The sequence below is a fragment of the Crotalus tigris genome, unplaced genomic scaffold (genome assembly GCF_016545835.1).
Source record: "Crotalus tigris isolate CLP2741 ecotype Arizona unplaced genomic scaffold, ASM1654583v1 scf7180000018362.2422785, whole genome shotgun sequence".
NCBI lineage: Eukaryota > Metazoa > Chordata > Lepidosauria > Squamata > Viperidae > Crotalus > Crotalus tigris.
Genome location: NW_024096964.1, coordinates 670,264 through 687,433, shown reverse-complemented (window position 1 = coordinate 687,433; position 17,170 = coordinate 670,264). Strand labels below are relative to the sequence as shown.

General features: G+C 42.9%; 1 protein-coding gene across 8 annotated transcripts in view; it reads right to left on the bottom strand.

Annotated features, from left to right (window-relative positions):
- Positions 1-17,170, bottom strand: part of SEC31A (SEC31 homolog A, COPII coat complex component) — a 65,779-nt gene that overhangs the window by 8,283 nt on the left and 40,326 nt on the right. For 3 of the 8 annotated variants that reach the window (XM_039350855.1, XM_039350853.1, XM_039350852.1), the window contains 4 exons: positions 16,211-16,300; positions 15,314-15,428; positions 11,946-12,242; positions 6,513-6,551 (listed from right to left, as the gene is read on the bottom strand). In XM_039350855.1, coding sequence (XP_039206789.1) covers positions 6,513-6,551; positions 11,946-12,242; positions 15,314-15,428; positions 16,211-16,300 — 541 coding nt within the window. The remainder of the gene's footprint in view (positions 1-6,512; positions 6,552-11,945; positions 12,243-15,313; positions 15,429-16,210; positions 16,301-17,170) is intronic. The other 5 variants (XM_039350854.1, XM_039350857.1, XM_039350859.1 and 2 more) reach the window with 5 other exon arrangements.

Below are 17,170 nucleotides of genomic sequence, written 5' to 3'. Positions count from 1 at the left end.
AATCTACAAGGTTAGACCATAAGCAGGGCTCTGCCATATTAGATCCATGCCCATCTGGTCCAATAGTCTATTCTCATGGTGGTCAACCAACTGCACAAGGAAGGCACCAACCTCCCAGCAGATGGTCTTCAGAGGCAGTCACACTTGCCATCAAGATTAATAGCTGTTGATCTCCATGACTTCTGTGTATTAGCCCAATACTTTTGGGAAGCTCGACAAGATGGTAGCCCAGACTACCTTCTACATGTGTTTCAAGCTTTTAAGCCAATTATTAATTGGCTTCTAAGCCAGTGGTTCTCAACCTGTGGGTCGGGACCCAATTTGGGGTCGAACGACAATTTCATGGGGGTTGCCAAACAACGCAGTCCGCCATTTTCCCCCCTCTTCCTTAGCTGTGCTACTCCCTTTTATTCTATTGGCTTTTGAAAGCCAATAGAATAGACTCTCTTGAATAGAGTCTAATTCTATTGGCTTTCAAAAGCCAATAGGAATGGTCCAGGCTGTCTCTGCCCTGCTGAGCCCGCCAAAAGTCCCATTCTGCAAATGGTGCTGCACCAGTTGAGTAGTCCTCGACTTACGACTGGTTGAGTAGTCCTCGACTTACGACTGGTTGGGGGTCGCGGCATTAAAAAGGTTGAGAACCACTGTTCTAAGCTAACTATTCTAATGTTCCAATGCTTAATGGAAACACTGTGGGACGGCTTTTTCAGCTCTAAACAAGGATCCTGAAGGAAAATGTACACATCTAAACCTAAAAAGAAACTAGGGTGGAAAATACTTTCACAGTCCACAGGAAAGGGACTGGTGAGAAACAGGGCAACTCACGTCACATTAGGATGTGCACATGCAGATCAACTTGTAAGAGGGAGAAAATGTGAGCTCAAATGAAATGGGTCCCTTTGTATATACTACAAGGGAAAGTGGGTTTGCACAAGAGATCAGGCTGAGAGTAAATGTACAATCCTAAAAAAATGGGTAGATAATCCGCTGCATATAAATCTAGCTTTATTCAGGGCTTGGGCTGGTATAATTCTGAGCACATTTTAATCACAGTCCATTAGGAATTGCTTCTGAGAAAGTCCAGCTGAAAACGGAGCTTCTCTGAATTGCAAAGCTGCAGGAGCACATATTCCCACTGGAATTTCCTCTTATTCCCAGAATTCCATTCTAAAATAGTTTAAATGGTAACCTAGAACTCAATGTTCTGTCCTTCATTCATTGCAAGGATTGTTCATATAAAAATAAAAAAAAAAACATTTATTGCACAACAGGGCTGTTTTGTTTTTTTTAACCAAGGACTTCTGCGGGTTTTTTTTACAAGGTTATCTGATTGTATTTTTTTTAAAGCTAACCAGAATTGGACAGCCTACAAATCTGCAAAGTAAATATGAGAAATGCACGAAATGAAAATAATTACTGCTGGCCTTTGAGCTGTAAATCTAGCAACATATGCCATCAATTCAGGTAACATCTAGGTCTTCTAGGTCTGCTCAGCATCAAGAAGTATCAATTCTGCTTTACAAGAATCCCAGCTTTGCCTTTGTTGCTTTTAAGAACGAGGTGCGGAAAAAACACTAAGAGAACATGACTAATATTTGGTCAAAATGCAGAGATGGGCCACCTGCTGGATTTAAGATGACCAAAGATTCGGTGTTCCACATTCCTCTTTCATCAACTAGCCAAAAACATAACAGAATCTCAATTTGTAATGCACCCAATGGAGTAGGTGAAATTGATTTTTTCCCCTCCAGCAGATATATCCTTAGGACTCTGAATATACAAATTATTCCTGGCTGTTGCATCTCTTAAACTCCCCGGTTTATGTTTTTCACAACATAATGAGGGGCGAAGCTTGTTTTTCTTCTTAGAATCTTTTGCTGAAAAGCCACTTCAGTTTGTTTCCTGCTTCTCTTCTCCCCCTGAAATCTGAGTGCTGGCTTCTAAGGTCTGTTCTGTAACACGACTGCCTGGTTCCAAAAACCCTGTCTTGCCACCCCAAAGACAGGACATGTATGTGGTCAGCCCTTTCTCTAGGACAATTTTGAATATCTTACGAGGCAAATGAGGTCATTTGAGAGCTGGTAGGGCAGTGGTTAGAATGCAGGACCGCAGACTATATTTCTGCTGGCTGCCAGCATTTTGGCAGTTCGCGTCTCACCGGCTCAAAGTTGACTCATCCTTCCATCCTTCTGAGGCCGGTAAAATAATAATAATTATTATTATTTTGGATCATCGCACAGTCAGCCAGATGTTCAGACTGGATCTGGCATTTTGTCTACCTATCGAGTCCTTACCCAGGACCTGGGATAGGCAGATGTGGATGTTTGATGGTATTACAGGTATTGTCGCAGGATGGAAGCAGTTCAAAAGGCCGCCTTTTGCAATTGACTAATAGTGAATTTGTCAATGCCAATGGTGTTCAAGTGGTGCTCCAGTTGTTTTGGGATTGCACCCAAGGAGCCTATTACTATTGGTACTATCCTTGCTTGCTTTTGCCACAATCTTTCTATTTCTATTTGTAGGTCTTTGTATTTTGTTATCTTCTCCAGTTCTTTCTCGTCTATTCTGCTGTCTCCAGGCACTGCCACGTCCACTATCCAGACTTTTTTGTCTTTCTTATCGACAATTGTTAAGTCTGGGGTGTTATGTTGCAGGTGCTTGTCTGTTTGAATTCTGAAGTCCCAGAGCAGTTTAATTTTATCATTTTCTATGACTTTCTCTATTTTATGATCCCACCAGTTTTTGCTTACAGGCAAATGATATTTTTTGCAGATCTTCCAATGCACCATTGTTGCTACTTTGTCATGCCGCTGCTTGTAGTCAGTCTGTGCAATCTTCTTGCAACAGCTTACCAGGTGGTCCACTGTTTCTTCAGCTTCTTTGCATAGGCGGCACTTACTGTCTGTTGCTGTCTTCTCAATTTTGACTTTATATGCATTTGTCCTTAAGGCTTGGTCTTGTGCAGCCAGAATTAGTCCCTCGGTCTCTTTCTTCAATTTTCCTGCTCTTAGCCATTGCCAGGTCTTGTTATTATCTGCTTTCCCAGCTATTTTTTTAATGTATTGGCCATGTAGTGCTTTGTCTTCCCATGCCTCTATTCTGTTCTTCATTTGGTCTTTCTTGTAAGCCAGTTTGGTCTCTCCAGTAGTCAGTAAGCCTTCCTGATATACTAATTTCTTCATCATTGTTCTTGAGATATTCTTCCAAAGCCATTTTTTCTTCTTCAACCATCTGATGTACTTGTAGCATTCCACGCCCACCTATTTGCCTTGGTAGATAAAGTCTGTCAATGTCACTGCGTGGATGAAGAGCATGATTCATTGTCATTATTTTTCTGGTCTTCCTATCCATTGCTTTTAGTTCTGCTTGAGTCCAGTCCACCATTCCAGCTGTGTACCTAATGACTGGGATTGCCCAGGTGTTGATTGCCTTTATGGTATTTCCTCCATTGAGTTTGGACTTTAAGATCTTCTTCACTCTCTTGATGTATTCACCTCTAATCTTTTTCTTGACTTCAGTGTGCTTGATGTTGTCAGCTTGAAGGATACCCAAGTATTTGTAATTGTTGTTATTGTTATTATTATTAATACAGTTGGAAGGGACCTTGGAGGTCATCTAGTCCAACCCCCTGCTCAGGCAGGAAACCCTATACCATTTCAGACAATTGGTTGTCCAGTCTCTTGTTAAAAACCTCCAGTGTTGGACCATTCACCACTTCTGGAGGTAGGTTGTTCCACTGGTTAATTGTTCTAAATATCAGGAAATTTCTCCTTAGTTAAAGGTTGCTTCTCTCCTTGATTCGTTTCTATCCATTGCTTCTTGTTCTGCCTTCAGGTGCTTTGGAGAAGAGCTTGACCTTCTCTTCTTTATGGCAACCCCTGAGATACTGGAACACTGCTATCATGTCATCCCTAGTACTTCTTTTCATTAAATTACACATACCCAATTCCAGCAACCGTTCTTTATGTTTTAGCCTCCAGTGCCCTAATCATCTTTGTTGCTCACTGACTCAGGGTTGACTCAGCCTTCCATCCTTTCGAGGTCGGTAAAATGAGGAGCCAGATTGTTGGGGGGTTAATAGGCTGACTCTGTAAACCGCTTAGAGAGAGCTGTGTAAAGCACTGTGAAGCGGTACATAAGTCTAAGTGCTATTGCTAAGTGCTAATCCGGCCTGGGCATTATTGCTATTATCTACAAGTGATGGAATAAGTTTGCCCTAGATGAAAATTGTCATGGATTTTTTTGGATTCCTTATTTTAGGGGTCCACTTGAGAAACTACATATAGTGCTCGATTTACAACCCTTCGTTTAGTGATTGTTTGAAGTTACAAAGGACTTATGACCTTTGCAGCATCCCCATGGTCATGTGATCCAAAGCCGCAAGATTGGCAACTGGCATTCATTTAGTAGGGTGGTTGCCAGCATCCCGGGGTCACGTGATCGCCCGGTGCGACCTTCCCACTTGCCTTCGAACAAGCAAAGTCAATGGGAGAAGCCAGATGTGCTTAAGGACCATGTCATTTCCCTTAACACCTGCAGCGCTTCACTTAACTGTGACAAAAAAGGTCGTAACGTTGGACATGACTCATTTTCCTAGATTTGTCCAGATTGAAATATTTTAAATCAAATTTTAGTATATTTCTTTCAACCTTTTATGTTAATTTGCCGCTTCCATCTGTAAGGGAATGGGGATATAATCCCCTCCCTTCACTTCTGGAGGTTTTTTTGCTTTGGGGATCTTTTCAAGGATTTAAATAGTAGATAGAAGAAAGAAGATCAATACTCTCACCAAGTCCAAGCACACTGTTCACCGATAAGTTTAAATTCGTGCTCTGGGACTTTGGCTGCAAGCAGCTTGGGCTAGACCAGGGGTAGGCAACCCAAACCACTCAAAGAGCCACTTGGGCCCGTTTCCTACTGAAAACAAAGCACTGGGAGCCGCAAAACCCTTTTGATATCTAAAATGAAGATAACACTGCATATATCCTTTTTTACCATTATATATTGTGTGTATGTATGTATGTATGTATACACACACACACACACACACACACACATATCATAAAGGTAAAAAAGGGTATATGCAGTGTTATCTTCATTTTAGATGTCAAAAGGATCTCTCTGTCTCTCCCTCTCTCTTTCCTCTCTCTCTCTTTCTCTTTCATTTCCCCCCCCTCTCTCTCTATCCCCCCTTGGTCTGCCAGTCCTCTTCCCACACACTCTCTCTCTCTCTCTCTCTCTCTTTCTCCCCCTCTCTCTTTCTCTCCCCCCCCTCTCCAATCTGCTGCTCACCTGGCAAGCTGGCTTCAAGCTGTTCTCCAACAAGCTCAGAGGTAGGCAACCCTGGCTCTTTTACGACTCATGGACCAACTCCCAGAATTCCTGAGTCAGCATAGCTGGGCTAGCTAGCTCTCTCCTGCCCTTCCTGCTTCCTGCAGAGACACAGCAAAGGGAGGAGCTCCGCCCAGTAAGCTTTTCAGCTCTTGGAGAACAATGTGAGTCCACTCTCTTTTTTTTACACACACACACACACACACACACACACACACACACACACACACAGAGAGAGAGAGAGAGAGAGAGAGAGAGAGAGAGAAAAGGGAAGCGCAAGTGCCTCTCTCTGTCTCTGTAAATGGCAGAGGAAGCTGGGAGCCGCAGGGGAAGTCTCAAAGAGCCACATGCGGCTCCGGAGCCGCAGGTTGCCGACCTGTGGGCTAGACGCTGATCTCACGCTAGCCTTTCTCCTGTCAGATTCGGAGGGCTTTCCCTGGATCAAACAAGGCGATTGCCATCGTTTCGTGATCGACGGGGCACCCCTCCTTCAGTCACCTCTCTGGGGCAACTTTGGACCCATCTAAGGTCCCCCAAGCAGGAAGAAACTAGCCGTGGGGAGCAGAGGTCTGCTCCCGCGCGGCTATGCACTGCAGATGCAAAAACCGGAAGCCCGGACATGACTCATTTAACAATCGCCTTGCTTAACAACGGAAATTCTTGTCCTAACTGGGGTTGTAGGTCAAGGACTGCGCGTATTAGATAATTTCTGTGAAACTCTTTCATTTGCGTAAATTAAACAAATAATTCCATCTTGGACAGCACAATCTCTATTTTTTTTATAAATACCATACATATTTTCCAAGCTAGGAGTACTAGTCTAAAGACTGCATTTCTGTTTCTTTGGTTCACCCTGCTCATAACACGTAGCTGAATTTTCTTGCGGGTACAAAAGTTGACTTACTCATTATAGTATTCACTGGATATTAAATATTTTGTAGAAAGATTATTAAGAATTTTGATAAAACGGTTTAAGAACAGAACTTTGATTGGAAAACCCAGATTAGTTACTTTATTTTATTATCATTTTTATTTTAAAAATGTTATTAGATGCTAAATTTCATTGAAATTTACTCAATTTAATTCACTCCAAATCTGAAATCACACAATCACATGCAATGCTAGATTCAAACTTCTTAGAACCTTTTGCTGAATTTCATTTATTTTACAAGATAATTCACCTTGCAGGAAACTGGCTGGATCTTGTAAAGAATGATAGTCTGCAGGTAAAATACAAAACAACTTAGGAGATATTTTAAACTATATATTATGAACGAGTATTCAATTTTTTTTTTTTAGGCTTTGTATTTGCAGATGCAGTTAACCCCATGAAAGCAACATTCGTACCGTTCTCCACATTCAGCCCCGGAATTTCATCAAATATGCAATGAATGTATATAATGCTCTAAGCCAGGGGTAGGCAACCTTGGCTCTTTTATGACTCGTGGATTTCAACTCCCAGATTTCCTGAGCCAGCCAAGGTTGCCTACCCCTGCTCTAAGCCATACCGAGGATTCCTTATTTTTGGTTTAACATATTGTGCAAACTCAGCCACTGGAGATTAGAAAGCTTGGTTTATAGCTCAGACTTAGTGTGAATCCATTAATTGTACCGTAGCTCAATAATAATAATAAAAAAACAATTAACAAAATTATAGTTTGAAGAGATCAACCCCGACTGCTCTTTAGAAGGCCAGATCCTGAAGTTGAAACTCAAATACTTTGGCTACCTAATGAGAAGGAAGGACTCACTGGAGAAGGGCCTAATGCTGGGAAAGATTGAGGGCAAGAGAAGAAGGGGACGACAGAGAATGAGGTGGCTGGACGGAGTCACTGAAGCAGTAGGTGTGAGCTTAAATGGACTCCAGAAGATGGTAGAGGACAGGAAGGCCTGGAGGAACGTTGTCCATGGGGTCGCGATGGGTCGGACACGACTTCGCAATTAACAACAACAACAATTTCTTATTACTGAAATGGGAAGGAGTGTATGCTAAAATGAGCACAGACTTGACTGAATTTTGAAAGGATGGTGATGTAGATTTTCTCCCTGCAGGATGGTGTGCCTTCTGAAAACCTTTTACTCTGCCGAAAAACCTGCAGCTTTACTACTGATAGTAAAATTTACGTTCCTCCAAATGTGCCCTTTGACACACTGGCTGATGGATCATTTTTATTTATTTGGGTCCCCCTTTATTATTTTTACAAATAACTCAAGGCGGCAGGCATATCCTAAACACCTTCTTCTTCCTAGTTTCCCCCACATCAATAACCATGTGAGGTGAGTTGGACTGAGACAGAGTAACTGGCCCAAGATTACCCAACTGGCTTTCATGCCTAATGCAGGACTAGAACTCAGCTTCTCACTGTCTAGCCTGGTGCCCTAACAACCGAACGAAATTAGATTATACTGGTTCAAGACCAATCGGTTCCTGAAAGAAACCAAGTTGGACAAAATTATATAGTTAGATCAATGTAATAAGGTTGGACATCAAACAGGAAAGGAAGACATTCCTGAATAACTTTTAGGGTCATTCTGCTGATAACAATGTCGCCCTTTTCTCTACATTCAGAGATGCAGTACCAGTGTTTCCCAAACTTGACAATTTTAAGGCATGTGGACTTCAACTCCCAGAATTCCACAGCCAGCAATGCTGGCTGTGGAATTCTGGGAGTTGAAGTCCACATGCCTTAAAATTGTCAAGTTTGGGAAACACTGCAGTAGACAGAGCTGTGTCATCTTGGAAAACTTTGCGGAGGTATCTTTCAGATAATGTCCTTGCTGTAATTTCTTAGAAAACAAAGAAAAACGTGCTCTGAACAAGGAACAACTAGTCTTGAAATCCCACACTCTGGAAGTACTGAAGAAGTTTGTCTACACCTCAATTCGTGGTTCCCATCTGATTGGGTTGGAAGATACAAGGGTAGCAATGTAAAAACAAAATGGCATCCGTGGGACCACAGCCCATTTGCCATCTTTCACCCTTGCTGGATTCACAATGAGAAAACAACACCTGCCCTATCGTTCAATACCAATCTGATCTGCATGGTCCCGAGGAAGGACAGTAAGGCGATCTACTGAGCATCCTTCCAATTCTGTAATGCTAGCAGTAGACATTGGACTCTGAAGACTTCTAAAGATCAATCCATCCAGGTCAACAAGGGGCATAGCAAATGTCCAGCTGAAAGCAGTAGATGCTATTTGGTAGGTTGGGAGAGTAATAGATGGGATTGGGCCTTATTTGATGTCTCCTCATTGCTTCATGTAAAAGTTTTTGGTCACCATATCACAAAAAAGATGTTGAGAGTTTGGAAAAAGTTCAGAGAAGAGCAACAAAGATGATCAAAGGCCTGGAGACTAAAACATATGAAGAACGGCTGTGGGACTTGGCTTTGGCTAATCTAAAGAAAAGAAGAAATAGGGGAGACATGATAGCAGTGTTCCAGTGTCTGAGGAGCTGCCACAAGGAAGAGGGGGGACAGGTTGTTCACCAGAGCACCAGATGGAAGGACGAGAAACTATGCTTGGAAACTGATCAAAGAGAGAAGCAACCTGGAATTAAGGAGAAAATTCCTGACAGTGAGAACAATCTACCAGTGGAACAGCTTACCCCCAGAAATCGTGGGTGCTCCATCACTGGAGATTTTTAAGAAGAGACTAGGCATTCACTTGTCTGAGATGGTATAGGTTCTCCTGCTTGAGGAGAGGGCTGGACTAGACGACCTCCAAGGACCCTTCCAGCTCTATTCTATTCTATTCTATTCTATTCTATTCTATTCTATTCTATTCTATTCTATTCTATTCTATTCTATTCTATTCTATTCCATCCCATCCCATCCCATCCCATTCTCCTTTTAAAAAATGAGAGAATATTAAATGACATCAGTAAAGGAACAGATCTGTTACTATGCATTAAAATGTAGCCCACGACCAAAGGGGGAAAAAGGAATAAAAGCAAGGTTAAAAAAAGCTCATTTTTAAAAGCCACAATTTATCTCCTGTCATGCTTAGCAAACTTAGAGCAGCAGATGCTTCAGTCATGCACACGTGCTTCTGTTCAGCCCTTTGGGAGGGGGGGGGGGAGAACTGCAATGTTTAAATGGCCTTCTAAACTGCCTTGGCATTTGGGTGCAACTTGAAGGCAAACACTCTCTTATCAGTGAATATAGATTGAATGTAGTGACTCACCGGCCAAAAATAGTCCACTTGGTTGGAGTTATGACATTTAAAAAAAAATAGGCCAGATTTCAGAGAGGTGGGCCAATCGTGACTCTGAAATCACTTAACACTATAGAATCCATCAGCTCAGTGGTCCCCAGCCTTTCCAGCTTGGCGGATTGGCAGAGGCGGGGGGGGGGGGGGGAAAGAGGGGATAGTTTTGGGTAGATACACCACTTTTACAAATGGAGCTTCGCAAGCTTCTGCGGACCGGTTCCTAGTGAGCTAAGGCCTGCACTGGGCTGCGGACTGAGGGTTGAGGACTCCTGCATTAGATTACGTTGCTAAAGTGGGAGGGGCAAATTACTAAATCCTTAACTCAGGGGTCTTCAAACTTGGCCCTTTTATGACTTGTGGACCTCAACTCTCAGAATTCCTCAGCCAGGCACGCTGGCTGAGGGATTCTGGGAGTTGAAGTCCACAAGTCATAAAAGGGCCAAGTTTAAAGACCCCCGGTAAATTTGTTTCTGAAAAGGGGAGAGAGGGTAAAAAGATATGCTAAGATGTCAAATAAATTTTTCATACCTAAAACAGCTATTGGGAAAAAAAAAGAGTACTCCCAAAATAATATTTAAAAATCATTCCCACCCACTTGCCCAGTATCAAATCTTTGCCCTCCAGTGCTATCTCTCAAAAAATGCAGCAGAAAACTACAGCATCCCCCCCCCCCCAAATGGCTGAAGGCAGATGGCTTCAAGAAAGTGCATACACTTTTTGCAAATTAAAAAAAAACCAACTGCTTTGCATAGATAAATATTTTATACAAGGAGGGGTGTTGGGTACAAGCATAAAAATAAGGTGCAGTAAGAACGCCACTCCAAGAACCTATAGAGAGGTAACATCTTGGAGGTCCAGAAAAGTTTAGTGCTTAGACAAGGATATGAAGGACCCTGCCATCATATCCCAGTCAGTTGTGAAGCTCGTTACATTCTATGGCAAGATTCTCCAAACTTGCAACTTTAAGATAATTCTCAGAATTCCCCAGCCAGCATGGCTGGCTGAAGAATTCTGGGAGTTGAAGTCCACAAGTCTTAAAGTTGCCAAGTCTGGAGATCCTTGTTCTATGAAGGGGTCTTCAAACTTGGCCCTTTTATGACTTGTGGACCTCAACTCCCAGAATTCCTCAGCCAGGCATGCTGGCTGAGGAATTCTGGGAGTTGAAGTGTACAAGTTTTAAAGTTGCCCAAGTCTGGAGACCCTTGTTCTATGAGATCAGCCGTAGGCTGCTGGATTGACACATCATACTGACATAGTTGTGAAACCAATCATATCGGCTCTGACAACAGATGATGGTTAAAATAAAACTGTGGTTTGGCATAATGCATGAACCAGTTATTATGCCATGGTCTGGTCCACCTCTTGAGGTTGGCAAAAAAACCCAAACATTTATGTAAGTGCTCTGAACCTCTTGGAAGGAAGGATGAGAATAAACATGTCAGTAAATAAAAGAGCAGCATGCTAGTATCACAGCAAGGATTCATGGCTGGTAAGCCACAGATTGCAAACAATAGCTAAACACTCCTGGGACAGAACAAAAATAGACCAAGAGCCAGATTCTCTTCCAGTCTCTTGAACCAAACAGCTTATTGCTCCTACAAGCTGCTGATTCAGAGCTGCCAATTCCGTCTGACAGGCACAAACACGCTGCCTTTTGGTGAGCAACTGCACGATGCCTTTTAACTAATAAAGTTATGGAAGCTGCTTTTCCTAAATACCCCCTAGAACAGTGGTTCTCAACCTGTGGGTCGGGACCCCATTTGGGGTTGAACAACCATTTCGCGGGGGTCGCCAAACAACGCAGTCCGCCATTTTTTCCCCTTTTCCTTAGCTGTGCTACTCCCTTTTGTTCTATTGGCTTTTGAAAGCCAATAGAAGAGACTCTCTTGAATAGAGTCTAATTCCATTGGCTTTCAAAAGCCAATAGGAATTGTCCAGGCTGTCTCTGCCCTGCTGAGCCCGCCAAAAGTCCCATTCTGCAAATGGTGCTGCACCAGTTGAGTAGTCCTCGACTTACGACCGGTTGAGTAGTCTTCGACTTACGACCGGTTGGGGGGTTACGGCATTAAAAAGGTTGAGAACCATTGCCCTAAAGGAAAAGGGGGAGTGCCAATTGCACCCCAGCTTCAGAGGGCCCCCAAAATGTATCATCTTAATTGCCCTGAGCAGGATGTGAGGCAGTGTTGGATGCCACGCGTGCAAAGAGGGCAAGCCCTCCGCAATTCGTGACCCAGATGTCACGTCAGTCACAGGACAAGATCGCCGCACCCATGCAATGTTAATAATACGAATATAAAAGGCACCCTTGTCTCAGTGTGCAGTGCAAACTTCCCCACAGTCCTTTTTTAAGCGCAGACCCGTTCTTTGGGAAGCAGCCAACTCACTGGCCGAGGTCTCTGTACCTGTTGGTCCGGGAGGCAACGCGTACGGCAGAGAAGATGCTGGAGCTCCTGGCCGGCCATGCTGGAAGGAGCCACCAGAAGGAGGGGGAGCAGGAGGAAGAGAAGAACTCGGATTCAAGCTTGTTGGAGAGGCCTGGGGCTGGGAGGCATATAAGGGAGGAGGCATGGCACTGGCAGGGTTAGGGGGCATGTAAGGGGGGTTAGGGGTAGGGTAGGAGGCCGAAGTAGGAGGAGCGAGAGGTTGCTGCGGCTGATAAAGTGACGGTCGGAAAGAATACGGCTGGGTTGGTTGACAAGCTACATTGGAGAAGAAAGAGGACAACGTTAGTAAGAAAAACATGCTGACCACTGTCTGCAATTCTTTCAGATGACAGGTTGTCCTCGACTTAACGCCCATTCTTCTAGTGACCGTTTGAGGTTACAACGGCACTGAAAAAAGTGACTTATCACACTGACAACCAATGGTGGGATTCAGCCGGTTTGCACCATTTCGGCAGAACTGGTAGCTAATTTTTTGTGGCCCAGGCCCAGAATGGACTTCCGGAAGCGGCATCCACACAGAGAACCGGTTGTTCACCTATTTGAATCCCACCACTGCTTACAACCGTCGCAGCTTTCCCCGTGGTCACATGATCCAAAGTCGACGGGGGAAGCCTGATTTGCTCAACGCCTGTATGATCCAGTTAACAACTGCAGGGATTTGCTTAACACCCACGGCAGAAAGGTTGTAAAGTGAGGCACAGCCCACTTAGCAAAGGAAAATTTGGCCTCACTTGTGAGATTGTAAGTCGAGGGCTACCCATGTAGATTTCTGAACAGGGTTCCTGTTTAAGAGTTTAAAAACCACCAAAATGAAGCTTTGGGACAGAATTAAAACATCCGCATACAAACAAGGCGGAACTTGTTTTACAGATTTGTATCGGTTTAGAAAAGATATTAATCATCCAAGTGCCGGTTTTTGTTTCTCCTTCAAAATGCGATCATTAAAAGTTGGGATGTATTATTAGTCAGCCTAAAAGCACAAAATACTTTGCCCAGAATAGAAATTGCTAGACTGTGAAGAATTGTTACACTAGTTATTGATTAGGTTGGGGGGGAGGGGGAGAGAAAAAAAAAGGAAATCAAATGAATTCTCACTAAACTGCAGCTCTCTGACTGGAAAATCTATATTCATTTTCTTTAATGCCTCTAAGATGCCCTGGGGGAAATTAATCAACTAGAGTTGCAAATAACATAGTACAATATCCAAAACAGGAGAGAAGGAGAGATCCGGGCTGAAATCCGGCTCAGTCAGAAACCACAAAGGGTGGGCCACTTGGGCAAGGCAGCATCTGCAGTTCACACGGGGCTACCCTTGAAGAGTATTCAGAAGCTACAGCTGGTATACAACGCAGCTGTATAGATACTTCCTGGTGCCCCTCAGGTGGCCCATGTTAACACCAATTTTATGGGAGCTGCGCTGGTTGCCTGTTGCTTCTGGGTCCAATTCAAGGTGTCGGATATTACCTATAAAGCCAATGGGATTGGCCAGGCCTACCCACGCTGGCAGTAGCGGCATACTTTGGATTATAGGTTTTAATTTTTTTATAATATCAATTTATGGTAAGCTGCCTAGAGTTGTAGAACAGTGAGATGGGGCAGCAAATAAATTTAATAAATAAATAAATTTGTGATCCTTTTGACAGTGCTGGGAAAATAGAGTGAAATAAATAACTCATGTGTTGTTTCTAATGTAAACAACACATTTTCCAGACCTCTATTCAACCACTTTCGGATATAGTAGCCAACATTTTATTGCAAGCTTCAAACTCCTCTGTCACAATGGATGAAGTCCATACAAGGGACATATATATATAATTTGCATAATGTGTCAGATCACATCCTTCACATAAATATGCAATTGTGCAAAGGATGTGCATTAATACATCTGGCATTAATAGCGTCAATCTCAGTTTATCAGACATTAGAATTTAACAGACACTCTTCCCTCCAAGTGGTGCAGTAAACCAAGGCTTGGCTTAGCTGTGGTTAATTAAAACTATTATGCCCTGCTTTTTCTCTTCACACAGCAGCCTTCCTCCACTTAGCACCCTTGAGACATGTTGGATAGAAACCTTATCAAACATAGTGATTTGGCAAGCTAGCTGGGAATAATGGGATATATAGTCTAAGGTAGTAATGGTGAACCTTTTAGAGACTGTGTGCTCAAACTGCAACCCAAAACCCACTTATGCATCGTCGAGTGCCGCGTGGGTGTGGCCCATTGGCTGGGTGTGGCCCTTTGGGTGGGCGTGGCTGCGGTGGTAATGGCAGACTGGGTGGCACTAAAAAGTTCAATCAATTCCAACTTTTCAAGATCTTTTTTTTTCCCGCAAGAAGTTGAAATTGACTGATTGAACCTTTTTTTTTTTTTTTTTGCACACGGCGGCGGAGGCCTAAAGCGAAAATGTTTTATAAAACCCAGCTGAAGGCCTAGCACTGGGGCGATGGCGCGTGTGCCCACAGAGAGGGCTCTGAGTGCCGCCTCTGGCACCCGTGCCATAGGTTCGCCACCACTGGTCTAAGGCATCTGGAAAGCACTGGCTAAGGAAGAGCTCTGTACAAATTATTCTAGAGTTTCTTAACGGTAGCAATTTTAAGATGGGTGGACTTCAACTCCCAGAATTCCCCAGCCAGCATTGCTGGCTGGAGAATTCTGGGAATTGAAGTCCACACACCTTAAAAAGGCTGAGTTATTCTATTGACAGAGAAGGCCACAGCAAAATTTTCAGGTCCTTTTTACCATCCAAGCAGTGTCCAAGAACCAGAATCATTATTTTATCCCTGAAAGGGGAAATGAATCATAGCAGAAGCTGTGACAATTTATCTTTATCCACTTCTCTATTCCAGAGATAACACTTTCAAGGGATACCAATAGTAACAAACAGCTATAACGTAGAAATCAAAAGAAAAGACGAAGGAGATGGAAAAACTCTCTTTTAATAATAAATCAAGACCCATGTTCTCCCCGCTCCTCAATTTTCTAGGAGAAGAGAAAGGGTTAGCTTTCTTACATTGCATTATATTACATCAAGTTATATTAGATTTCATTGGGGGTTAAGCTGCTTAACATTATAACATTATCTTTAGAGAGAGGAATTAGATCAGGGGTCTTCAAACTTGGTCCTTTTATGACTTGTGGACTTCAACTCCCAGAATTCCTCAGCTAGGCATGCTGGCTGAGGAATTCTGGGAGTTGAAGTCCACAAGTCATAAAAGGGCCAAGTTTGAAGACCTCTGAGTTAGATTCAAGAAAAACTAAAGCAATATATTACCCTATTTTAAGAAATCCAGCATGTGAGATTCGGAGAAGATGGCAAGCTACTTACGTTGTGGGCATGGTGGTCTTGTGTACATATTGTAATCAGGATGGGCAGGCGGATGCATGTTGGGATTCATGTCCTTTTGCATAATAAACCCTGGAGGAGGTGGGGGATTCTCTCTCTGGGGAAGGAATGCAAGAAGGGAGCGAGAAACAGAGAAGTTAGACTTGATGGGTAGCAGCAGAAGACCTGCAGTGGAAGCGAGACGTTCTGATCTCAGCTTGCACATTCTTTCTTTCTACCATTGCGTTACGACAAGGATTTTGAATCTAAAACATTCAAATCTGATTTGCCAGGAAGCTTACAGTCTCAAGCAGCAACATTACGGAATGCATATTGAATTGATTACTGTGTTGGCCAGGGAGGGGAAATGGATCTGTTTCAAGACTTTTATAAACAGGGACCATTTTATAAATGGGGGAGCATTTCAAGCAATCTGGGGGGTTAGGAAAGGATGACGAGACAATTCAGGATCTTCTGGGCCACAAATTAAAACTCCGGGGTGTGTGTGATTAGTTGATCTCCAAATTCATTGATTATCTGACATTCAGCAAGTATCTTTAAAATAGAGCAGTGTTTCCCAAACTTGACAATTTTAAGGCATGAAGACTTCAACTCCCAGAATTCCACAGCCAGCAACGCTGGCTGTGGAATTCTGGGAGTTGAAGTCCACATGCCTTAAAATTGTCAAGTTTGGGAAACACTGAAATAGAGCAATATCTTTTGTGGGAGACAAAAGATGGAGAAACCCAGGATAAGCTGAAAATCTGAAACTGCTTCCCAGATGGCCAAGAATTATAACAGTGTGTTAAAAAAAAAAGAGGAAAGAGTGTCAGGAATGTGGCATGAGGTCTACAGGGAGGAGAGCAGATTCTGCTCAAAGAGGAATAATGAATGTTATACCTGTGTCTCAGAGGGAGAGGCTGCAGGAAGGCTGGGAAGGGCAGTGGGTTTTTTGTTACTCCAGGTAGTAACAGTAGGGGCAATTCTAACCTGAATTGAACAGAGAGATACCAATCATGGAAAAAATAAAAAAAAATAAAAATAAAAGGAAGTGAAAAGCCAAAACGTTTCAGACAGCCTGCTCAGGAATGCACTAAGAAACTTTCAAGTCATTTACAAAAATTGGTAGAAGACCCCTGTCATCCATGCAAGCAGCAATAAGGAGATAAGCAGAGAGACTAAATATACCAGCAAGCAGCTAATATTTACCAGAACAGCCAACTCTTAAGAGTAAATATTCATGCTAAGTGTTAGAACAGGGGTCTTCAAACTTGGCCCTTTTATGACTTGTGGACTTCGACTCCCAGAATTCCTCAGCCAGGCACACTGGCTGAGGAATTCTGGGAGTTGAAGTCCACAAGTCATAAAAGGGCCAAGTTTGAAGACCCCTGTGTTAGAAGCTTATACTATTTGCAGCTTGTGTATTTTTTTCCACTGACAAAGGTAAGTAGCAAGTTAGAATCATCATGCTGAATAACACCCAAAGAAAATTAGACAGAAATGTCTTGCTAATGTCAAAAGAATGAGAAGCAAGTATCCTTCTATACTTTCTTTGGAAAGGACTTTCTGTTGTCAGAGTTTAATGCAGGGCCTAACCCACAGCATTGTGATATATACAAGAAAAGGTACAGGAAAGGATAATGGCTGGTTCATGCAAAACTCAGTAAGATAGTGGACCATTTTATGTCCACCACAGTTGCTGGACTGGGAATCTAGGATTAAGACATGGGACAAGTGGAAAAAAAGCTCTATTTGCTTAATAAAGCTGCTAAATGAGGTTAGATAATTAAAGCAGGCAAAAGGGAAACATATGGGTATAACTTAAGATCAAATCTTGTGTTATGTTTCCAGGACTAAAGA